General features: G+C 34.1%; 2 protein-coding genes across 4 annotated transcripts in view; both read right to left on the minus strand.

Moving 5' to 3' along the window:
- The window catches only part of alka (glycine receptor subunit alpha alkaliphile), a 44,474-nt gene extending 24,694 nt beyond the window's left edge, over positions 1 to 19,780 (minus strand). Inside the window, exons 1-6 of one of the 3 annotated variants that reach the window (XM_023165060.2) lie at positions 19,762 to 19,780; positions 19,568 to 19,672; positions 5,890 to 5,990; positions 5,736 to 5,835; positions 329 to 483; positions 124 to 279 (exon numbers count right to left, since the gene is read on the minus strand). In XM_023165060.2, the coding sequence (XP_023020828.1) occupies positions 124 to 279; positions 329 to 483; positions 5,736 to 5,835; positions 5,890 to 5,990; positions 19,568 to 19,611 (556 nt within the window). In that variant the 5' untranslated portion in view covers positions 19,612 to 19,672; positions 19,762 to 19,780. Of the gene's footprint in view, positions 1 to 123; positions 280 to 328; positions 484 to 540; positions 846 to 5,735; positions 5,836 to 5,889; positions 5,991 to 9,316; positions 9,593 to 19,567; positions 19,673 to 19,761 lie in introns of those variants that run through there. The other 2 variants (XM_074177063.1, XM_074177064.1) reach the window with 2 other exon arrangements.
- On the minus strand, positions 12,238 to 14,624 carry LOC111509338 (uncharacterized). Its single transcript, XM_023165061.2, has 2 exons — positions 14,364 to 14,624; positions 12,238 to 13,003 (listed from the first exon to the last, which is right to left on the minus strand). Exons 1-2 carry the CDS (start codon positions 14,518 to 14,520, stop codon positions 12,423 to 12,425), a joined length of 738 nt encoding a protein of 245 aa, XP_023020829.2. The 5' UTR covers positions 14,521 to 14,624; the 3' UTR covers positions 12,238 to 12,422.
- Positions 19,781 to 26,069: the final 6,289 nt, after the last annotated feature.

Consider the following 26,069-nt stretch of genomic DNA (forward strand, 5'->3'; position numbering starts at 1 on the left):
TTCTTGAAGATGATCACTTAGTGATCGAAATACGTGTCGAGGGGTTAAAATAACGGTTTGGTACTCCAGTAATATTCCTTACAATTATTATTATCAAATTATCAAGACATTGAGCAAACTTACAGCTTTCTACGTTTATGGGGCACACCTGCGTATCCATGGGATAGTTCTGGAACTCCATCTGACAAGCTACTATGGCATGCATCCTTGCGGCATATCTGATGGTTTTGTTTTTGAACAATGTAACAGATGAAAACTTGTGAGTCAATGTGGCGATCTCTATAACAGTTGAATGTTATGTGATATCGAAAATGATTTGTTATTTTACCTATAACTTTGGAGTTCAAAAAATACAAATCAGGCTGCCATAAATTTTCAAAAAATTGTGATGGTAGAGTGATGGAATCATCACCGTACTCAAACATTTCTTCAGGAATTTTAATTCTAGCGTCTTGCCATTCTTGTTTTATGAACATGTCCATTCTATAAAAATATACAAAATCAGTTAACATGAAAGTTCCACATATTCACTAAAATTACATTGCTAATGATGATGTTTCTGCTCTTTGAAATCAATTCTTCAAAAAGTGTTTACGCTCTTCGTACAATTTTTCACTGTTTACTCGCTGTTTTCCTTTCATTGGGTAATTATCTCAGGTGTTTTACACGGTTATATTCATTTTTCTTTAAAGATTATTTGGAATAATTCAAAATATTTGCCTAACCTTCAGCCTAATTGGTAAACATTACATAAATGAACTCATCCATTTGCAATAGTTCCTACTTCGTCAATTTCCTATTTTTCAATAGGTTCATCTTCATGGTTTTAAAATAATTATTTGGATGGTGAACAACTAATCACTTGCTTCCTTTGAAAACTGAAATAAACCAAGTCATTCACTTAGTTGGGCCTCAACAAAAAATCATTTTTAGTTTCAGAAGCTTGTTCCAGTTCCACAAGCCGACTAACAGAACAAATAATCAATCTTTTTGAGAATAAGTTAGACTAATTTTGAAAAATAATATTTGAAATTTGAGAATTCAGAACAAAAAGTAATCAGTAGTACTCTAATTCCATAAACTACATCTCACGATTTGATCTCCAAAAATTTCATTTGAAAAATATATCACGACATGTTTCACTAACACAGTATCTTTATCAAAAGTGATTTGTAATATTCAAACATGACGAAACTGTAACATCGGATTCAGAAAAGGCCATGGACAACCCATGGACATAGACCCATGGACAATAAAAGAGACAAGAAAAGGCCAAGTATGGTATGGTTGTCAAACTTTTCTGGACTCAGTGAGATTTGCTATTCCCCTGAGATGGCCTATTGCATCGATAGTAAGAGAGCTGAGACAAAGCTGAGACAAAGACAGAAAGAATAATAATAATAATAATATTTATTCATCCTCAAAGACGTTGACAAACGTATAGGATAGGTCAGTATTAAGCAGATAAAAATCACATCAAACGATAAAATTGTAGATCAGCAGATAAAAATAATACAATAATAATACGAGAGAAATTCGCCAATACTATAGTAGGCCTTAGAAAGAAGCAATGTTTTAACTGCTTTTTTAAATGCTACAGTGTTCGTCTGTTTGAAATGGTCTGGTAACCGATTGAATAATTTTGTTCCCATATATTTGGGAGAATGTTCGAATTTTATAGTTTTATGTTTAGGAATGCTCAACTCCTCTGCATATCGAGTTGGGTAGCTATGATAGAATGAGTTCTTAGTACAGTCTGTTATACATTCGCGAACATATAAAAGTATTTTAAAGATATAGATGCAGGGAAAGGTTAAAATTTGATGACTAATGAAAAATGTCTTGCATGATTCCCTCCAAGGGATGCCTAGTAATTTCCTAACAACTTTTTTTTGAGCAATGAAAACTCTATCTTTGTCAACACTGTTTCCCCATAGGATCACATTATAACTTAGATGGCTATAGACCAGACTGTGATATACATCTAAAATGGCGCGTAAAGGCATACAATACTTAATTCTTGAGATTGCATAATACCCTTGATTGATTTTTTTACAAACAACTGTGATATGGTCAGACCACTTCAAACAGTTGTCTACATGAACGTCAAGGAATTTTGTACAACATGTGCATGCCAGTGTCATTCCATTGATTAGTAAGGCAAGCGATTGCTTTTTCGGATCGTTTTTTAAATTAAAATAGATATATTCTGTTTTGGTCAAGTTTACAGTCAGATTGTTCCTTTCACACCAATTTAAGAACAGTGATATTAATTCCTCTGTTTTTGATTTTAATTCCTCCTGACTCTCTGCTGATACAGCTAAAGACGTGTCATCTGCGAAAAGAGTGAGAGCATGTTCATTACTGGTGAAATAAGTAGGTAGATCATTTACAAACAATAGAAAGATCAGCGGACCTAACACAGAGCCTTGAGGAACTCCAGAACATATATCGTGATAGTCTGATTTCATATATTTAATCTTGACGAACATCCTACGATCTGTAAGAAAGTCAATGATCCATTCTAGGAAGTCCCCTCTAAATCCTAGATTATATAATTTGCTCTCGATGAATTTAAAATTTAAACAATCGAACGCACGTGACAGATCGAAGAATACTCCTGCAACATGCTTACCCCTATCTAAAGAAGCGTATATGATTTCTAAGAATCTCCAAGTAGCTGATTGAGTGGACTTGCCTTTGCAAAAACCATGTTGAGAATCGGACAGGATCTTGAACCTTGATAAAAATCTCAATATTCTCTCATTCACAACCTTTTCAAAAATTTTTGAGAAAATGCTTAGCAGGGCCACGGGGCGATAGTTTGTAATATCCGATGTATCGTTCTTCTTATGAACTGGTATGATCATGGCTGTTTTTAGAATTGAAGGGAATTTGCCACTTGTGACTGATAGATTCAACAAATAAGCTAAATGTTTTGAAATGTGTAACTTAATTTCTTTTAAAATTCTCACTGATATATTATCAATTCCTGTACTTTTTTTATTTTTTAGATTGTTAATTACTGCGTCAATTTCACATTCGTTAACGGGCATAAAGAAAAAAGTATTCGATTCAATTCCAGAAACCGTGCATACGGATGATCTATTGTCGCCAAAATGGTCTGCTAAGCTTTTTTCTACTACTGAAGAGAAATAGTCCCCAAATATGTTCGCAACATGATCTCTGTCTGAGATTACTTTATTATTATAGTTGAGAGTAATATCTCTTTGGATTTGTTTTCTGTTCGTTTCTTTGTTAACTAGGTTCCAAACTGTTCTATTTTTATTGTTAGAATTCTTAATTACATTTTCGTAAAAATTCAACTTTGAAGCTTTTATTAATGATTCATTGTATTTCTTCGCTTTTTTGTATGCAGCACGAGAATCTTCGTTGCCTATATTTTTACATAACCAATGCATACTTTTTAAATCAAGACTGGCCTGTTTCACTTCAGGAGTTATCTAGTTATGTTTGTTACTAGTGGACGATTTGTGTTTTTTGGTCGGACAACATTTATCGATAGCATCACTTATAATATTCATGAAGGCCAGAAAGCTCTCATCTATATCAGTTTTGTTATATATTACATCAAAACTGGTTTTGGACAATGTCGAGGAGAGTTGTTTCAAGTTATGCTCTGATACATCTTTATAAATAACATAAGATTGTTCAATAAGTTTAGATTTTTCTAATGGCATATTATAAGTAACTGTGAATACTTTGTGATCACTGAAACTACCTTCATAAACATTGGATTTGCAAAACATGTTCTCAACATTTGTTAGTATGTAATCGACTTTAGCAGATGAAGTTTTCCCTGACTGGTTGGTAAAAACTCTAGTAGGAGTCAAAGATGTCACTTGTAAATTAAAATTGAGTAGTAGTTCATCTAATTTGATCTTTTCAGTAGTATTTTCTAGGTAATTGATATTCAAGTCGCCACAAACAAAGATATCATCAGCATCAGAGAATAGTGTATTCTCTAATATGCAAAATAATTTATTCAAAAACGTATCAAACTTACCGTTTGGAGATCTATAAATACTAAGTATACAAATCTTTCTGTCCTCTATAACTAATTTTATCCCATTGCATTCGCAATGGATTTCTTCGGACCATCTCCCAAAATTTAGGCTCCGCGATACATTGGATGATTTAACATAAATTGCCGTTCCCCCATGTATATGAGTTGAGCGACAAAATTTGGATACAATTTCATAACCAGGTATAGACATGAACTCAATATTTTCAATATCACACCAGTGTTCAACAATACTAATAATGACCGGTTTAAGTGGTCAACTATCGCCAAAATATTGCAAAGTGGTGATGATGCGAATTTTGCACCTAAAAGAAGCCTAACGTGAGTTCGTAGGAAAGATCAGAGGACTTCAAAAAACGCCTAGATTACCAGTGATTTGAAGAAGCAGTAGCTAGCTGTTGAGACAAGGTCACATGAGGAAACGTTGCGCTGTTTCCCCAAAGGCAAAAAAGTATGCCTCAATTTATAGGGAGAATGCAAAGACCTCTATTCGGTGACCAATAACAAATTGGTCTCATGTATTTAATTAACGCTAAAGAGTAAACCGCTGATAGTTGATGTCGTGAGACTGACCTACGATCGTTAAAGATCCTCCCACATGGTTACATCAGAAGCAAATAGATTATTTACTCGGAAATCAGTAACTTGAAGAGAGGAGCAATGTTATACTAACGACCTTTGAATTTGAAGATCAATTTTCTGTACTTCAACGATCAGAATTCTCGAATGAGCATGTGGAATTTAGGGAATAAACAAGAACGATTCGATTAAGTATATATACGAGGAGGTTGAGCTGCAGGGTACGAAATAGAGTATTCAGTGATATTGTCAGTTTAGAGACATTTGATTTTACAACGGCTAACTAGAATTTTCTAACTTTTCTAATAGATCCTTCTAGCATGTGGCCATATAAATCAGAATATAACGGTTCCAGGAACTGTTTCGAATGTCATATACTAACTTTGTTGAAGAGTATTCTATAAAACGTTCCTTCTTGACCCTGTTCCTGTAATGGATAAGATGACCAAGTCGACGGTGCTATAAATATTTAGATCCAGAAATTTTACAGCATTTACATGCAAAGAAAATCTGTAGAGACAAGTATTTATTGCAGTAGTATTGTCTAAAATTTCAAATGCATTGCAGTCAATTTTGAAAATTTTAGCAGAATATCCAATTATTCCTTAAAACAAAATTAACCATAACTGTTATGGTGATGAACAGAGAAATTAGATTTTGCGAGGGGAAGATATATGTACTCATATATTTGTATTTTCTGAGTTGCTGCCTAAAAAGGCTAGAACGCAGTATTTTTATAGTGGTACTCATAATAGACTATCAAGTTTGGAATACCCTATTCATGAAGAGGTTATTTCATTATTCCTTCATTTATCATAAGAAAGATTTCAATTATATTTTATGAAGTAGAATGCGATTTTTTGTCTCATTTTTGTTCATTCGTATCAGTTCCTAAGTTACGACAGTTTATATTGAATTTTATAAATGTCAAGATTCATACATTCGTGAAATACATTACATCTTGGTAATTATCTTCCCAAATTATTTGATCCACACAGTCAGTCATTCACCTTTCCTCAGGGGAATGAAATATGTTCGTGGGTGAATTCAAAATTCAAAAGTTTATTACATGCTAGACAAAATAATGGATGAGCTAATAGTCACACTTCACCTGAAATCCATATCTTCCACATTTATTGAATTTATATCCACAACTCTCATACTGAAGTCTACTTGTATAGGCTGACCCTGCATGGTAGGAGGTCTAATTTCTGAAAACAAATATTAAAGCAAATCAGTGAGCTCGTACTCTAGTTAATTCTCACCTTTAATATAATTTTCAGGAATTATACTTTTTGTTTTATTTTGTACATCTGGATTCCTTGGTTTTGGTACCGAACAATAGCTGTAGTCATGTCGAAGTACTCTAAAATCATGATTTTTATAATAAATGTTTCAAAAATATTTGTAAAATTCAAAGTCACGAATAGATCGATGAAGTTTTGGAAAAGGAAATTAGAATTACTTCAGTTTTTTCTCTGTTGTAGCGTCAGGCATTGTAAATAGATTATGTAAATAATCATAAGACCCACTTAGCACCATTACACGTTTCAAAAAAATCATGATGTCTGTCAAACATCTTATTGAAGTGATTTCCGAGAGATAAACTAGTTTTGAGTATGTCTAGAGCCAAAGTTTAAAAACGTAAACCTTTTTTAAACATCAGATGGAAATTATTTAAAATAATTAAATTTCATAAGATAGTTACAATTTATGGATACAGTGAATCTTGGTATAATTACACTTTTTTGTTGTTTTGAATTGATGTATTCTACAGATTGAGAAAAGTAAACTATCCAAAACAGTCCAAGATTGATTGATTCTGTCTCAAAAAGATACTCCACTTCAAAAATGTTTATAGTTTTATTGCATATAATCTCTTTTCTTCTGATTTCTGGAAAATACCACCTCATTAGAGTATAAATTTATTATTATTCAGAGGCAAAAAGACACCAAAATAGTATCCTCTAGTATCGAGCAGTTCTGTAAATGAGTACCTAATACCAAAACGATTTTTTTGGTTCACAGTAATTATTCAAAATTATTTCCGTTACTCTCTGTTATCTTTCAGCAGAACCAGTTTCATTTTTTGAGTACTTTGGTTTGGATTGAGATTTTTAGTCATAATATCATGGAAAGCATCGATTATTTTGGTTTCTGACAGATGAGCTAGTCTTTCTGATCTTTTTTATTTTGAAGTTCATTTTAATTTTCATACTGTAGCACAAAAAATAAAGCAATAATTACATTCACCCCCGCAAATTAGCATACCGGATTCAAGATTGGAACGCATAGGCAAAATGACTTTTCATATTTCACCAGAATTTTCATTGAATAAAACTTCTTCATGGCAGGCATTAAAAAAATTGTATACCATCAGGTGAATAACTTTTTTTTATTACTCAAAGAGAGACTTCCATTCTCTAATATGATATAAATTGATTTGAAATCCCTGAAATAATCTGTAAAAAATTAAAAAGTTATCCCCCGAAGACGATTGTGGATACTATTAATTGAAACGTCGTGAAGTAACTTAGTTAATTTTTAATTTTTCATTTCTTGTTAATGATATATTTTTTTTTATTTCAGCTCGTGTTAATAGTTCATTTTTTTGTTTTTTTGGTTACTGCTTGTATGCTACAGTACGTAAATAACTTTCATTTGCTTATTTGATTAAATTCCAGTCATAGGAATCTTGTTTAAAGAGTATATTTAAAGAGTATATTTTTAGGAGAGATTAATTTTTGGGAAATAATCTTTTTGGCCTTTTACTTCTCCATCTTGATACAAAAAATGTGGAAATCTTCCAAAGAAAGAAAGGAAGCGCTCAATTTCAAAACTTAACTTTATACATGCAAAAATCATGCAAAGAAGTAACTTTCAGACACAAACTGGAAGAAAAAGCCCTCCCGAAACATTTTTTTCATATAAACATTGAATTGCACGAAAGAAAAAAACTTTCGAATCAAATACCTTTATTTGAACGCTGACATATACGAAAAAACAGTTTTCTCTATTCCTTTTGTATTCCAAACATTCGTATTGGATCGAATCAGATATCATTCACAGGATTCACAGGACTTACATGATACACTGTAATCCTTACTGCTAGACATCCAATGTTCCGCCGTAAGACACTTGCCTTATCGGTAAGATAAAGAGGTAGAAGGTCAAAAACTTTCTGACCCAAAAATTAATCTCTCCTAAAAATATACCCTTTCAATTCAAACAAGATTCCTATGGCTGAGTTTTAATTAATGTCATCGAAGAGATGGGCGGATTCAACCCATTTCGTGACGAAAAGCCATTATTATGAACGAATTGAGTGTCTTACAGCGAAACATGAGATGTCTAGCAGTGAGGATGGCAGTGTTCCATGTAAGTGGAATTTTACTTATCTCATTAATTATATTGTGTAGGAATCATGTGAATGATATCTGATGCGATCTCATACGAATGTTTAGAGTACAAACGGTATAGAGAAAAGTGTTTTTTCGTATAATTCAGCGTTCGTATAAGTCTTTTTTTTTCGTGTATTTCAATGTTCATATGAAAATAGCTTTTTCAAGGAGGTTTTTTCTTTCAGTTTGTGTCTGAAAGTTACTTTTTTGCAAGATCTTCTTTCTTTGGAATATTCCCACTTTTATGTATCAAGATGGAGAAGTAGAAGGTCACAAACTTTCTTCTCCTAAAAGTGGTTAATTTGCCTTGGCTGAACCTCTCTTTTTCTAACGAGTTTTTTTTATTTTTACCATTATGTTAATTGAAGTAGGTACGATCAAGGTTCGAAGTATCAATGAATCGTATGTGCTTCAGAATAAATATCGATAAACGTCAACTCGACACAGGGCCGTAGCGAAAAGAAATACCAGGGGGGGAGGGAATGTAAATTTTCCCAACCCCACCAGCAAAATTTACCAACTTTCGAAAAAATAAAAGCCGAGGGATACGTTATTATTATAATATATTAATTTTCTTACTTAGCTATCCAAATATTGGCAGAATGCTTATGCCCGTTAGGGTATGCACAAACAAAAATAAATTTTGGTAATTATAAAAATGATAATGGGAATTATTCTACTTTGGATCAAGGTTCTTGGTCTTCCACCATATCCACCATGTATAGGAATATTCAATACAAATGAAAGGAAACAACACTTAAATAATATTTTGCTTATTGTTTTCTACTATTATTTTTTCTATTTTCACGGCCCGAAATTTCCCAACTTTTCCAAGTCGAAAAAACAGCGAAAAGTTGGAAATTTTGTAAAATTGTCACTTCAAAATCTGTGTACTGTTCAGGACTGTTCTCTTACTTGGGATAAATCAAACTTTTTTGAAGTTTTCAAACAAATCAGAATTTCAAAGTATGGGATCTCCAAGTTATGCATGTTGGGAAATCCCAACCTTCTCCCGGTTCTTTCCCTTTTCTTATTACCTCTCCCTTTCATTTCTCTCATTTTTATTTTTTTATTTGTTTTTTCATTTTTTTAGTATTATTTTTTTCTATCTTCACGGCCCAAAACTTCCCAACTTTTTTCCAACTTTCTCCCAAGTCGAAAAAGCAGGGGGGGAGGCTCCCTCCCATGGCGACGGCCCTGACTCGATAGTTAGTGAATAAATTAATAACTTCAAAGCAAATTCAGTGCCAAAATCACGTTATTGAAAAAGGATAAAATGGAATAAACACACCTTGCTTTGAACCTCTCTTTTTCTCACGAATTTTTCTATTCCTATCATTATGTTATTTGAAGTACGGTATCAAGGTACAATGGTAAATTCGAATACCAGTTCTGCCATTGGTGAGCTATGCATAAAAATTGACTGTTTCTTCTTTTCTTGTTTTTTCATGTTAAACTGCTTTCTGGGTTCGAGGTCGATTCTCGAGTCATTCAATAAAATGGAACTGAAGTGAAATATCAATAAATCGAATATACTCCAGAATAAATTTCGGTGTCAACTTGACAATTGGTGAATAAATTCGTTTCTTCAAAGCAAATTCAGTACCAAAATCACGTTATTAGGAAAGGACAAAATGGAATAGACACACATTGCTCTGCTCTTTCACGTTTTTGCTACCGGTCCTAAAACCATAAGTTCCAACGCTGATATACCTGCTGAAATGCGAATCGACTATGAAACTGAAAAAAAGAAGTACCAGAAGATCATTCGAAATAACTATCTTTTTTTATTTGCACTTCGAATCATATGCTCGTTCGAGTTAATTACAGGATGACAAAAAATTGACACTTTGACAGCTCAACAATTATTTTAAATAATTTTACAAAAACCGATATCTACAAGAAACATTTAGCATAATGATACAAGTGAAATAAATTGTTCAACATTCCTATTTTAATTTTTCTCTATATGCTTATTTAAAATGTGACGACGTTGAATTGTGTCGTTCTCGATGGAGCGATACGATAAACGATGCAGCGTGAGCAATCTTTTATCGCCCGCTCGCAACACTCCAGTGCACACTGGAGCGATACGATAGCATATAGCAGTGGTACGCGGGAACGTTTCAGGTGGTACGCGGGAACGTTTCAGGTGGTACGCGTGAGTGATGTGAGCAACATGCTGTTAATAGCAAACATGACTCAGCTCACGGGTCGCTAGAAATACGAAATACCCATAACCCAGTGAACGACCTGACATCTTTGTTTCTCAATTACATTGGAATTTATAATTCCTAGGTAATAAAACGATAAAACACTAGGAATTTTTCCTAGGAATTTCCAGATAGTACAATTGCTAAACAAAGGGTGTTTCATTTTTTTACCTGTGAGTCTTTAAAAGCATTGTCTTTCACTTGACATTACAGGTTCCTTGTGGGTGTTGTAATTATTAATTCTGATTTCGTATAAGAAAACTAAACTATGAAACGATTTCTGACGTCCTCTTCTACTTCAAAGGATTGTGCTAAAAAACCGAAATTACCGGCCAATCGTAAATACGATGAAAGCTACTCACAGTACGGTTTTATAGTGAAGTCAGGGACTGAAACCAGTGACATTCCTATTACTCAATGTGTTGTATGTCTTGAAACACTTTCGAACCAATCCATGAAGCCTTCTTTACTGATGCGACACCAAAATTCTAAGCACCCTGATTTGATTGGTGAGCCCATTGAATTTTCTAAAAGAAAATATAATTTTTTAAAGGAAGAAACCCAATGTTTGACGAAGTTTGTCAATACTGATACTAACTTGATAAAGGCGTCATACCTTGCTAGTTTAGGAATTGCAGCGCTTTTACTGCCGGCCACTGTAGATATGGTTCAATCCGTGTTAGGAGAAAAGGCAGCCAAAGAAATTTGAAAAATACCACTGTCAAATAACACAGTAAAAAGACGAATTGACGATATGTCTAATAATATTGAAGAATAACTGGCTTCAAAACTCCAAGAATGCACTTATTTTGCACTTCAAGTTGACGAAAGCACTGATGTTACAAACATAGCGCAGCTTCTTGTTTTCGTGCGATTTGATTATAATGAAGAGGTGATAGAAGAGTTCTTTTTCTGCAAACCACTTGAATCAAATACCACAGCGGAACTTATTTTTAAGGTAATTGATGAATATGTGCTCAAAGTAGGCATTCCCTGGTTCAAGTGTATTGGCTTATGTACAGATGGGGCAAAAGCTATGTCAGAAAAATTGACAGGACTAGCAGCAAAAATGAAGGGATTAGCTCCTGAATGCAAAAGTGCGCATTGTGTCATCCATCGAGAAGCATTAGTTGCTAAAGGTATGGCTGAAAATCTTAACTCCGTTCTATCAGATGCTGTGAAAGTTACTAACTTCATAAAGGATATGGCTCTGAACACAACATTATTCTCCTTGATGTGTAAAGAAATGGGTGGCAAGTTCAAAACTTCACTTCCTGCATACAGAAGTGAGGTGGTTATCTCGCGGGAAAATTTTGGACCGTCTCTTTGAACTGAGATCAGAAGTTTTCATGTTTTTAAGTGAAAAAAATCATGACATGAAAAAATTTTTTGCTGATGAAGAATGCTTATCAAGATTGGCTTACCTAGCCGACATTTTTGACAAACTCAACACACTGAACTTGGGACTTCAGGGACCAAACACAACAGTCTTCACAGTCAGTGACAAAATAAACTCCTTCAAGAGAAAGTTGGTCCTGTTAGAAGAGTAAATATTATACGTTTATTGAAATATTTAGGTCTGGTGGTACACCAATATTTCTCAAAAAGTCAAAGTGGTACGCAGGTGCAAAAAGGTTGGAAACCCCTGGCATATAGGGTAAGCAACGGAGCAGTTGTATTCATCAGTCATCATGAGCTCCTCAGAGGAGGACATTGTTTTTGCTTACCGATACTTGCAAAAGAGGAAACGGAAATTTAGAAAACACTGGGTAGCTACAACCATATAATGTTCACAATATCAAACACAGTTCGGCAGTGGTTTTCCGTGAGCTCTCTCAGCATGAACAGACATTTAGAGAGTTTTATAGAATGAGCTCAAATAGTTTTATTGAGATTAGTGTCAAGGGGACTGGAGAAGCAAATTACAAACTTCAGACTTGCTGAGAGACTACTAATCACACTAAAGTAAGTTCAAACTACTATAAATAAATTTCCTAAATTAAGAAACAATTTTTTATTGATACCCCAATACAAGCAAAATATCTGAATACTATATTGTAATACATTTCATAACATATTAACGGAATGTAGTGTAGTGATGTTATCATCTTGTTCATGTTAAGACAGAGCAGGGGGTCCGTAGTCCTATGGAGGAAACGTGGGATAACTTATCGATGATGAAGCCTATGAGCACGGAGTGTTTGAGGTTTCTGCCTCAGCTAGATCCAGTTCTTCGTTGAGAAGTGTAGCAAATTTAATTTTGAGCCCTCTTTTACGTCTGTCGCCAAGTTTCTTGAAATCTGGAAGTAATGAGCGAAAGAAGAGCCAGTCACTATCTTCTTGTTCCTGTTCGCTAGGTGTTTGTGCTTTGTTTTTCTTAATGTCAAGCCACCCGATGAACGCTTTGTCTGCATCACTCGGCTGAGTAATAATTTTTCTTTTCTTACGAGGTCTGGGTTCCTGGTGAATATCAGTTTCGTTATCTACAGACACCTCATCTACTGAAGGTGCTTCTGGAGTGTCTGACAAGCCTTCTTCAACTTGTATCTCCGTGGTATTTAGTGTTCCTTCATCACCTTGTGTGACTTCTTCTGTTGGTACGTTACCAGATGTTGAAGCTCCCTTCATGTAAGGACGGAGAAAATCAAGGTGAGTTGCCAAGTAGTAGGGTTTTTTTGATTTGCCTCCGGACCCAGATTTTGGTGGCTTGAGCGACCTCCCATAAGCGGTACGAATATTTTTCCACCTGTCCCTGCAATTTTGTTCTGGAAGTTAAACAAAAGTAATATTATTAGATCAATCAACAAAAATAGCTCAGCAGATTTTTCAATACTAGGCGGACTACAGAAAATTCAAGGCCTTACATGACCATGGATTCATATAGTCATGTATTTTATCCGTATTTATTTATAGTTAATAAGTGCGTTTTTCTAATGGAGTTGAAAGTTATTTATAAATAGTATTAATTTACATTTTTTTTCGGATTTCAGGTACCTAGCTACGGAAAACAGTTTTGTTGCCCTGGCATTGCAGCTCTACAGAAGCAAATCTACAGTAGGCGAAATCGTACTCTCCACATGTGAAGCAGTTTGGGAAATTTTGCAACTTGCATATATGCCCCTACCAGATGGGGAATGTGACAAAAAAAAGCTCAGCTCTTCTTCGAACTATGGAATTTGTCCAATTTTATTGGCTCCATCGATGAAAAATATATCCGCGTAAAGTGCTTCAAGAACACAGGATCGAGAAATATGAATTACAAAGGCTTTTTTTCTGTTGTATTAATGGCTATGGCGGATGCAGATAATTTGTTTCCTCTCGTTGACGTTGGGGACATAAGAAGGAATAGTGATGGTTCAGTATTTCGTCATTCGTCAATTGGACAGCGACTGAAAGCAGGCAGCCTGAATGTTCAAAACCCTACTAGTCTACCTAGAAATACTTATCTAGATTATTTCCCTCACTATTGTGTAGGTTTATTACCTACCTACGCAGGCCTTTCCCGAAGGGAGTGTTGAATGATGCAAAAAGAATTTTCAACTTTCGTCTCTCCAGAGGCCAACAGTATGTTATCGCAGTAGTGAAGGCAGCATGTGTGCTCCATAATTTTATTTGCCTTCGGGAGGTAAGATATCAACAACCTTCAAATTTCGCCCCCACTCTCGCTGTGCCAGCAATGCCTAACGGCAGTACTCTATAGAAATTAACAACGCAGGCCCAAGCTGTTCGACTAAGTCATAGACTGGGTAATGACTTTCTGAATTCAAAAAGAGTGATTCCTATACAGTGGAAATATGTAGGCTTGCCATAAAACGCAATAAACCAATGCGTTTATCAAATGTTCTACATTAGTCCATATCTATCAAACGATACCCCACTTGGCACATTTGAAAAACATTTATTTTTTCAAAATTGGCGCATGCGCTCATAAATTTTTATCGCATCATAAAGTGTTTCGGTTCAAAACAATTTTCCGAAGATGGAAAAGTGATGACAATTTCAGATTTCCATCATTAACGGTTTGGGAGTTACAAGGTGTCCATACAGACAGTCTGACAAACTCCATTTCGCTATAGGTTTTCGAAATCTACGAAAACCTTAAAATTAATGTAGCTTTTTTTTTACCTGTTTCCTTCAGCTTTTTAGATATTTCTTTCCACGCAACACCTGTAAAATCAGTCCTACAATAACTTTTCAATGTGTGATTCCATAAGCACGGGTTCTGCTCCACCAATTTCACGAAGGAAATCGAGGCTTGCACGTCTTCTTGCTGACCCGACATGAGCGTGTCGAAAAACGCTCATCAATACTGCTACTTTCTCTCGCTCAAGCGACGCGACAGCTGTGTCCCCCTCACCGACGCAACTCCGACAATTATCGGTGTAGTATCGCGATCGCTCCGGTGTGCACTAGGTTAGTTACTTTTATCATCTTTTATTACGTTTGCGCGATTACGAGTGATCGGTTCGGTGACGAATCAGAATCGGGTAGCTTATCGAATCACCTGTGGCATCGCTTATCATATCGCTCCAGTGAGAACGACAGACACCTAAAAATGAAACGTGATAAATTTGGTATTAGGTATACTCGGTGTGTTATGAATTTTAAAGAGCATATAGCACATGTTCAACCTTCTCCGTCAGTTTATATGTTCAATTTACTGTTTTTAACTCATTTTTACTGCCCTGAAGAAGCTTGGCAAAGTAGAACAGAGATTTGATTTTTGATTTTTTGACTGAGAGACCCCGTTATATATATATATATATATATATATATATATATATATATATATATATATATATATATATATATGTATATATATATATATATATATATATATATATATATATATATATATATATATAGATGTTATTGAGTGTGTATGATATACATCAAAAGGGGAAATTCGTGGGCAGAACACTCAAGAAATATGGGGGCAAACCGCGGACACGTGTTAGCTCCTGTTGGTGACACCGTGCATATATGATGTTTTTTCATTTTTGGTAACCAGTTGTTGTACATCTTTGCAATTGGCTGCACCGCGCTGATGAGGCCAATAGCCAGAAACACGTGTCTGCGGTTTGCCCACTATTTTGGAGTGTTGTGTCCATGAATTCTTATTTTTGATATATATATATATATATATATATATATATATATATATATATATATATATATATATATATATATATATATAATTGATAGTGTAACGACCGTATGTATGTATATATATATATATATATATATATATATATATATAAGACATAATAACGGATAAAACAGAATACCTGTGCTATGTGAGAATATTCAATTTGGAAATTTCAATTTTGAAAGAAGTCTTCAACATCAAAATGACAACTTTTTGACATTGAATAATGTGAAATACTTTTTCAAATTTTTTATTATCGTTCATTATGGGGATTTATACTGTGTTAATATTACAGGATGTATTCAGATTTATATTTTTTGTTAGTAAAAATGAATAAATTTTGCTGAGGTTGTCGATGTCTGTCTTTTTGTTGATATTGTTTTCTTTAATTTTGATCTCAGCCATTTCCAGAAATTGCCTTTTATTTGAATCTGGTTCGAAATGGAGAATTTTGGTGTTAGTATAATTGGCTGAATGATCATTATCTAGAACATGTTGTGTGAGTGCACAAGTTAAATTTTTACAATTACTTTTATGAAGAGCTATGCGGGTTTTTAAATTGTTTTTTGTTTGACCTATATATATCTTATCACAATTGTTTCAGGGAATTTCGTAAACTACATGTGACTTTTCAAATAACGGATCTTCATCTTTCAATTTTGAATGTAGTTTAGTTAAGGGTTTAACTTTCCTTTGTGAAATTTTTATATTCTGTTCTTGTTTAAATACGTTTATGATTTTGCTGGACAATTCAGGGACATAAGGAATGGAAAAGTATTTGAAATTTGGATTTTCAGCTTTATTGTTCTCTCTGATGTTGATGATATTAGATGGAGTATTATATAACAATTTATTTAAAAATTTTGGAGGATAAGAATTAGTTAATAAAATATTGAATAATTGTTTTAAATTTTTTTCTACCAATGTAGGATGAGAAATTTTTTCTATTCGATTTTTTAAACCTAGAACTAAATTAATTTTCATTTTTTGTGGATGCAGGATAAATAATTTATATATCTGCCTGAATTAGTGGGTTTAGTAAAATAATCTAAAATAACAGAGTTATCATCTTTCCTGATTAAAAGAGTATCTAAAAAAGGTACTGTTTTGTTTTTTTCTTTTTCTATGGTAAATTGAATAGATGGATTGTAATTGTTAAAAATGGTTTTTATATCATCAATTTTGTCAAAAGGTACAGCACATATTATATCATCCACAAACTTTTTTAAAAAAGGAATAGAAAAAATTTCTCATCCTACATTGGTAGAAAAAAATTTAAAACAATTATTCAATATTTTATTAACTAATTCTTATCCTCCAAAATTTTTAAATAAATTGTTATATAATACTCCATCTAATATCATCAACATCAGAGAGAACAATAAAGCTGAAAATCCAAATTTCAAATACTTTTCCATTCCTTATGTCCCTGAATTGTCCAGCAAAATCATAAACGTATTTAAACAAGAACAGAATATAAAAATTTCACAAAGGAAAGTTAAACCCTTAACTAAACTACATTCAAAATTGAAAGATGAAGATCCGTTATTTGAAAAGTCACATGTAGTTTACGAAATTCCCTGCAACAATTGTGATAAGATATATATAGGTCAAACAAAAAACAATTTAAAAACCCGCATAGCTCTTCATAAAAGTAATTGTAAAAATTTAACTTGTGCACTCACACAACATGTTCTAGATAATGATCATTCAGCCAATTATACTAACACCAAAATTCTCCATTTCGAACCAGATTCAAATAAAAGGCAATTTCTGGAAATGGCTGAGATCAAAATTAAAGAAAACAATATCAACAAAAAGACAGACATCGACAACCTCAGCAAAATTTATTCATTTTTACTAACAAAAAATATAAATCTGAATACATCCTGTAATATTAACACAGTATAAATCCCCATAATGAACGATAATAAAAAATTTGAAAAAGTATTTCACATTATTCAATGTCAAAAAGTTGTCATTTTGATGTTGAAGACTTCTTTCAAAATTGAAATTTCCAAATTGAATATTCTCACATAGCACAGGTATTCTGTTTTATCCGTTATTATGTCTTATATATATATATATATATATATATATATATATATATATATATATATATATATATATATATATATATATATAAACAAATATATTCCAAAAACAATACACACTGAAATATTACCAATATTAAAAATGAAATATCTAATTCGAGATAGTTATTCACTGAATAAAATAGTCCTCAATATTTTCATGTTACAAATATTAGAAATGTTTTTAAATGTTAATGCTCCTACTCTCAGAAGAATGTATACTGAAATAACAATTCTGTGAATTCATCAACACTAATTGAAAAAGTAAAAAATATTACCTACATGAAGAAATGAGCAAGAAATAGGTTTCTCACTTCAAAAACTAAAAACCCACAAATGAAGTATTTTAAATGAGTGGTATGATGGGTTCTTCAATGAATTTCACTTACTTAAGGTTATCCAAACTTTGGTCACTAGAAGATTTTTCCTGATTTTTGTCCAATAATGCATCAGCCAGTCTTTCATTATTGATACCTGGAACGCATTATCACTATTTGAAGGCGGCAAAACAAAACTGGAATAAAAATCAAATAGATATTTTTCTCATAGGTTCCTCATGAACATTTACAAGTTTTTATGACCTGGAGAGCAACTAGCATTCCCGTTGTTGAAAAGTACTCATTACGTTTTCAGTTTCTTGGCCAGGTACCACTTCTTTTCCTTTTGGGCATATTGATACTATCTTGAAAAAGAATGATAAAAATCATAAAAACAAATGATACAAAAGAATGTGTCATTCACTTACTTTTCTCTACTGAAGATACACAACTGAAATCACTCTCGTTTAAACATGTACTTAGTCAAACCAACAAATCCCACACACACTCTCCTCGAGCATAAAATGAGGTATTGTAGGTTAAGCACCATGATTTTATTATCGATACTATTGTCTTTTACTTACTTTTCTCAAAGACTGAATATGTAACTCCACTGTTTGAAGATGCAAAAGCAAACTATTCGCTGTACTGCAAATTGGACAGCCTCAAACTATAAATGGTACACTTAACATGAGAAAATTATATTTCGATAATAAAACCAATGCCAACCGCTATGTTGAAGCAATTGTTGATTTCAAAGCAAAGCTGTCAAGCGTTAAGGGGCAGCCGCTTTCATAGAGCTTCGACTGTCACGCGCTACACTTCAATAGACCAATGAGAAACGTTTACTCCAATACTTCACTTCCCCATTTCTCTGTTGCCAGGATTTGTTGCTTTGTAATTGAATAATTTCAAATACAAAAAGAAAAATAGGATGAGAATAAACCAATTCATTAATGCAATTGATTCATTTATTGGACCATTCAAATTTTTTTGTCGTTTCCAATTGTTGGAGCAATTCATCAGAATCTTCGCGATGAGTTCAAAAACTGGTTAACACCATAAGGGTTATATACATTAGGTTATGCATTCGATTAAAATCTTCAAATATTTTTGTTTTTGATAATATCGAATTATTTGAATACCTTATCATAAGATACTTCAAAATTCCAGTAATACACCGTATAGAATATTTCGAAATATACCCTAGGGATGTATTCTAAAAATATATTATGTATGATATTTATACGACCGGTTTCGGGTTTGACCCCATTATCAAGTATAAAACCAAACATATACCATATGGTATATTCGATCGACAAAATTCTTAGAATATTCACTGGAGAATAATCCATTTATAGACATTCTATGCACATTATTTCGGGAATAATCCTGCTATATTCATTCAAGCATATTCTATTAATATTCTAAAGGCATGTATATATTCCAAGAGTATTCTATGAATATTTGGAATATATACGTTCGTTTTATGATATAAAGGGAATATTCCATGAACATATGGTGCTGTGTGGGACCAATATACTACTACCACCGAGAAAGGTTTCAAACAAAATTTCAAGTTTCTAATGGTGGTATCGGTGGTATCGAAATTTCTGAATGTCGGATACAATAACAAATTTATTAACTCAATAGTAGAAGTAGTTTTAGGTGAGAGTAATTTCTTCAAAATTTAACTTTTCGCTATCCCATATTCCGTTCTAACTAAATATTCGTGACTGAAAAAAAGTTGTTTTCAATATCGGTACTTACATCATTCCACAAATGAATATCCATTTCTGAATAATTCTTGACATCGTGATCTTTGGAATATTCTATCCGTTTTGGTTTTGAAATCATCACATGTTTCAATTTCATCTAATCGTGCAAATTGAAAGATGTCATCGAAATGTTTCACAGTTTAGCGATAAAAGCACATAATAACACACACACACACACATACACACCTATTTCGAAAAAGAATTGCACTCTCAATGATTCGCTAGGAACTCGAAACAATTCATCTTGCAGAATTAAAATTGATGAGTGAGTCAAGTTCAAATAAAAATTAATGCGGAAGCGGGTTATCATCATTTTTTCTTAGAAGTATACAAGCAAAGGGAAATTTAATGATGAGAAAATGAGCACTAGTATCTGGACAGAGAGTTGAATACTGGAAATTAAATGGCTACTAGTTAGTGTTATAGGTGATGGCAAAAATTTTAATAGGAAAAATTGAAAAAATCTTCTATAGAGCATTTCCCTATGACTTCCTCTCTCTGTATCTGTAGAGTAGGGACGATGAGTGTACGCCCACACCACTTAGACCACATGTGACCCATTGTACATCCTCCCGAGGAGTTGTCCTCCTAGGTCATCGTCCATCCTGTCCTTTCCAGGAAGGTGGACAGGTCATTAGGAGACATCTCCTTTATATCGGCAGGTGTATAGACCAAGACTCACCGAACACACACTCTCTTATTGACGATAACTCCGGACACTCGCATAGGAAATGCCTGGCAGTTTCATCTTCCTGTTCACACATCCTGCATCCTCCTGTTGAGCATAGATTTTACCTGGTCATCGCCGGATATTTCTTCGATATCAGCTTCCCAGGGTCACCCAGGGTGATCCTGGCAAGATTGCACTCTTTGATTCCATCCCATCTCTTGAGAGATTGAGCATGGATGTGATGTTTGGCTAGTTCCGCAATTGTCGAAGTCATCAGGCTGTAGGTGTCACTGGGTCCAACCGCTTCCTTGGCCAAAGAGTCGGCAATGCGATTACCTTTACTACTGTCATGCCCTTTAACTCACCTCAGGATAAGTTATTATCTACCGAGACTTTGGCTAAATCTTGGTGGCGCTCTAGTACTAGCCTTGAGGTAACACGTTGTCTGTTCGAAGCTAATAGGGCTTGCCTACTATTAGTGCAGATTGTTATGTTTTTGCCAAAAATTCCTTTTCTGATTACTTCTTTTGTAGCGATTGAGAAACGAGCCAGTTCTGTTTGAACCACGCTGGTATTTTTTTCCATTCCCCATTCAATCCTTAGGCTTAGTGATCTAGACTGCTAGAGTACACTCGTGAGCCTTCTTTGGTTTTTGAGCCGTCTGTATATATGCGTATTGCATTTGTAGCATTCGACTCTGTGTTCTGTTTTATTTGTATTTTGTAGGGTTTATTAAACATAAACCTGGGTTCAATTGCATCACTAGCTGCCTGCAGCAGAGGTTGCGCAGTAAGCGCTTCTCGCCATAGGCTCAGCCTCAACCCTATGACTCTCTAAGAGAACTCTTAAAAAGATAATCCACTTTCTGCCGCAATTCTCAGTGAATCCTTAACTAACATGGATTGCTGAAAAACTACGAGAAAATTACTACTTCGTAGTAGACGATAATCAAGATTAGGAAGTATGATTGAGTTCCAATCCTCTTTGATATATCGATAACCGAAAATGAGTACTAATCCCAAACACCAGAAATACAACACTCTTCTCAATCCGAATTTCACCAACGAAGTTGGTATCTTCAGGAGTAGAGGTACACTAATTCCTTACCCTGACACTTGTCTCTATTTATATCTAATGGGGTAAACTTCAACTTTCAGGTACACATAAATGATATCTCGTCAAAGTTTCTGATGATTTTAACAGAGCGAATCATATTAAAGATGAATAATGGGTTGTTAAGAATGGAACTTTTGTCATTGTTCATAGTTCTCATGCCACACCTTGCTATTTCCAAACTTTCGAAAATATCCAAGAGTCTAGTGTCACGTACCGATCTCAACAATTTCAGTTTTCATTTATTCTAAAGCCGGTCTCCAAGACGTTTGAACAACACTACATTGGTTTTTGAAATCGGATCGTTGGGTTTTCTTTTAAAGCTAGTCTGTTCATGAGAACATTTTAATTTGGTAACAAAAGAGGAGTTAGATTACATTCCACGGATTTGGATTTGATATGTAGATGTGCTGTATTTGCGATTTTGGATACAATGAAATGTAAGGTAGACAATTTTGTTTCAATTTTCGATAACAGATCACCGAATATTAGATTTACATATGGAACTGAGAATAACGAGGAGTTACCATTCTTTGATGTCTTAGTGATTATACGTAACTAGGGTCTAGACTTCGATGACAACAATATTCTAAAATATACACCTGATAGCTCACACCATTGTCCACAACACAAAATGGCAGGACTAAACTTTCTTGTCCATAGGCTTCTTACGTAAGTATATTAGGGAACGTAAGTTTATGGAGAATCGTTGTAAATATTCGACTTTTCGAAAACACATTGATTTAGAGTTCGTTGTTTGAACTAAGATACACAAACGGGTTAAATTGGATTTTTTAAAGAGCCTTCAAAACTATTTGCACACTTCAAATATTAGTTTACACATAAAACCAGATGTTTGAAAATAGAATGAGGTCTGCGACAAAAATACCTTGGTCAGACTAAGCGAGCTATCAAAACTCATTTTAAAGAACATATTGCACGTATCCGATTTCGAATACCAGAAAAAGTTGAAATTAGCGAGAACTTTCGCGAGAAAATTTTCGACTTTCTACACAAAATCATTGAAGTGTGCCTGAATGTTTTCCATACAATCATATATTTGTTTGCTGATGACCGAATGACTTGCTCTGTGGCATCATCCGATGCAGCCGGTAAATAACGAAACTTTTGTTTATAGTTTTTTTATAATTTGGAACCTCTGATGTGAATTGAATCTATTGAAAATACTTTTCCCTCGCCAGAACAAAAATGCTGTCTCTCGACGTTTATACGTTTATAAAAAAATACTTCTGGAAGGGCCTTGCAGAATTGATGAATAAACTAGTGATCGTAACTTGATGGGTAGAATTGAAACCTCTGGAGTAAAACAAATCTATTTGAAACACTTTGCCACCATCCGAACAATAGTGCTGGCTTCCGACGTTCGCCTCACTAACCAAGTTGGTATCATCAAGAGATAACTGAATTCAAATCTCACAGCTATTTTAGAGTTTTCATATACTTCTGGACGAACCATTACCTTATATAATATAGGTCACTAAATAAGTAAATAATTTCCTAGTATTACTTCTTACTTGTGCCATGTGTTTAATGTGTTCTAATTCCTAATTAATACAGGGTGTTCCTTAAACACATGCTAATATTTAAGGAGGTAATTCTTAGACCCATTTCAAGGAAAAAACGTCCTATGGACGTATGCCCTAAACGCCTTAACTTTTGAGATACAGGGTGGCAAAGTTTTCAAAAATAATCAGTTTTTTAATAATAACTGAGATAATTTTCTAGACATCTTCGGCATATTCGGTACATATGTTCCATGCCTCAAGGCGCATTTTCTGATGTACAATTTTCTTAATTTTCTCTGCCAGTGGCGTACGTACGAGTTTTGAAATGTATATTTTTGGCGAAAAAAATACTACGCCACTGCTTAATCTTGAATTTAAAATTATTTTTAAAATCTCCATACATTTTTTAGCACATTTGATTTGTTGGGTTTTCTTTGTCCAACGCATGGTTTTCGCTCAAAAAATTAAAAACCACTTTACTTAAGGATAAATTCCTTAAAAATCTGATTCGGTATCGTGCATCGACTGAAAGCAAACTAAGAGATCAGATTTGTTGCAAAATAATTGAGGATCTAAAAGGTATTTGTTTGTTGTCAGATGCATTGTTCTCAATTAAAATTACGTCATAACGCAGCACCGCTTAATAATTTTTGAAAACATAAATTTAGTTATCCTGGAATAAATGACGTGCAGCAGAATTTATTTACTGCACCTCTTGGAAATATGGAGTTTGTCGATATGTGATTTCTTTCAAAGATTAAAAGCAGAAAAAACAGCGTACCCACCATAGCAATAAAAAACGAATTCTCTGTATGTACAAACGTCAGTAGCTAATATTGATGTTGGTTTAAAGTAAGGTGTTGGTGTTAAAAACTGTCACAGCGCGTTTTGGTTGATTTTGGTAGTCCGCTGTTTTTCTGAATATCAGTAAATATGGTAAATTATACGATTGCGGAAATGGCGCAAATGCATTACGATATGGCCTTGCCGATGGTAATGCAACAGAAGCCAGGCGCATTTATCAGGAAAGATATCCTAATCGTGCCTTACCAGATAGCCGAACCTTTTCAAATATTCATCGTCGACTTGGGGAAACTGGTAGTTTCAAGAAAGGGACTCCGGAAGGTAGACCTCGTGTAGTAAGAACTCCTGAAATTGAGGAAGCGGTGCTGCAAAAAATTGAGGAACATCCTGAGACGAGTACGAGGAAGATCGCTAGAACTCTGGATATTTGTCATCAAATTGTTTGGCGTATTTTGGTTGATTTTTTGTTATACCCATACCATATTTCAAGAGTGCAGGCATTACTCCCCAGAGATTTTCCACAGCGTTTCCACAGTCAGTGGTATCTACAAAGTATTGCAGTAAATCCGCAGTTTGAGACACAAATTTTGTTCACAGACGAAGCAAATTTTTCTCGGAATGCCATTCAAAATTTCCATAACAATCATGTGTGGGCTGAAAAAAATCCCCATGCAATAACCGAAACCCATTTCCAACACCAATTTTCGGTTAATGTATGGGCAGGAATTATAGGTGATCATCTAATAGGCCCATTTTTTCTACCAGGACGCCTTGATGGTCGTTCTTATTTACACTTTCTCGAAGAAGACTTACCTGGGTTATTGGAAGATGTGCCACTTGCGTTAAGGAATCGAATATGGTACATGCACGATGGCGCCCCTGCTCATTTCAGTGTAATTGTCCGAAACCATTTAAATACAGTTTATCCTAATCGTTGAATAGGTCGCGGAGGACCTCAGCAATGGCCAGCAAGATCCCCCGATCTCAACAGTTTAGATTTTTTTTATGGGGTCACCTTAAAACTCTTGTGTATAAAACTCCCGTTGATACTTTAGAAGATTTAAGAGAGCGAATAGTTGCCTCGTGTGAAACTATACGAAATACGCCGGGAATATTTGAACGGGTGCGTAATTCCATGCGTAGAAGGGCGGAAGCATGCATACTAAGTGCAGTTTTGGTAATATTACTAATTAACAAATTTGTGCTATTCGTTTAGACTTACTGTCACAAAATAAAATAAAACTCGTTTTTGTGAAAAATTTATTTTTTTGCAGATTATGTTTTCAAATATTATTAGGGAATTGGTGATACGTTATGAAGCAATTTTCATATTCTCATTCATTTTAGAATTGATCTAATTTCTTAATTTGCTTTCTATCGATTTTTATTTTTTTGAGTGAAAATCATGCGTCGGACAAAGAAATACCAGGAGATCAAATTTTCTCAAAAATAAATGAGGATTTTAAAAATGATTTTATTTTGAAAAGAAAGCATTGGCGTAGTACTTTTTCCCCAAAAATATTCAATGCGAAACCCGTAGGGATGCCACTGTTTGAAAAAATACAAATTTGTGTACATCAGAAAATGCGCCTTGAGGCATGGAACATATGTACCAAATATGCCAAAGATGTCTACAAAATTATCTCAGTTATTATTAAAAAACTGATTATTTTTGAAAACTTTGCCACCCTGTATCTCAAAAGTTAAGGCGTTTAGGACATACGTCCATAGGAGGTTTTTTTCTTAAAATGGGTCTAAGAATTACCTCCTTAAATGTTAGCATGTGTTTAAGGAACATCCTGTATATTAGTAACTACCTACGTGTTAGGATATCTAATATTTACCTACCTGTTTTCTATCTGTGATTTTTTCAATTCAGTTTTTCATTCATATGTCTGTTAATTTCATGCGTTAAGGTTTATGATATGAAATTCTAATGATGCCCCTAAATGTGTACCATTCTACAAAAGCACACATTATTCTTCGAATGCATGAAGTTTAGTTGTTTATTTCATCAAAATTAACAAATTTCATTCTTATTGCACTGACACTATGAGAGGATGAATTGAAGATATGAATCGGCCGTCATTCTGCTTGGTGGCTTCAATAGTGTAGTTGGTTAATGCATCTGTCTAGTCAAGAGAATAGGAAAACTAGGTTCGATACCCGGTTGAAATACGTTTCGTCTATTAAGTATTTCATTCACATGTCTGCATACTGGCAAATATAATAATTCGTATCATATTACAGATGCTAATTCCCCTTGTATTTCAGTTCGGCGTATTGCATTTATTGAGGTTTATGGTAGGACGGTAGCCTGGTGGGTTGACATGGGTGGTTTGCTCGACACACTCAATCGACCGCTGTGTGAACCGGTGGTT

This window comes from Leptinotarsa decemlineata, unplaced genomic scaffold (genome assembly GCF_025532065.1).
Source record: "Leptinotarsa decemlineata unplaced genomic scaffold, Ldec_3_MD MMD2_tig00002159_RagTag_RagTag, whole genome shotgun sequence".
Lineage (NCBI taxonomy): Eukaryota > Metazoa > Arthropoda > Insecta > Coleoptera > Chrysomelidae > Leptinotarsa > Leptinotarsa decemlineata.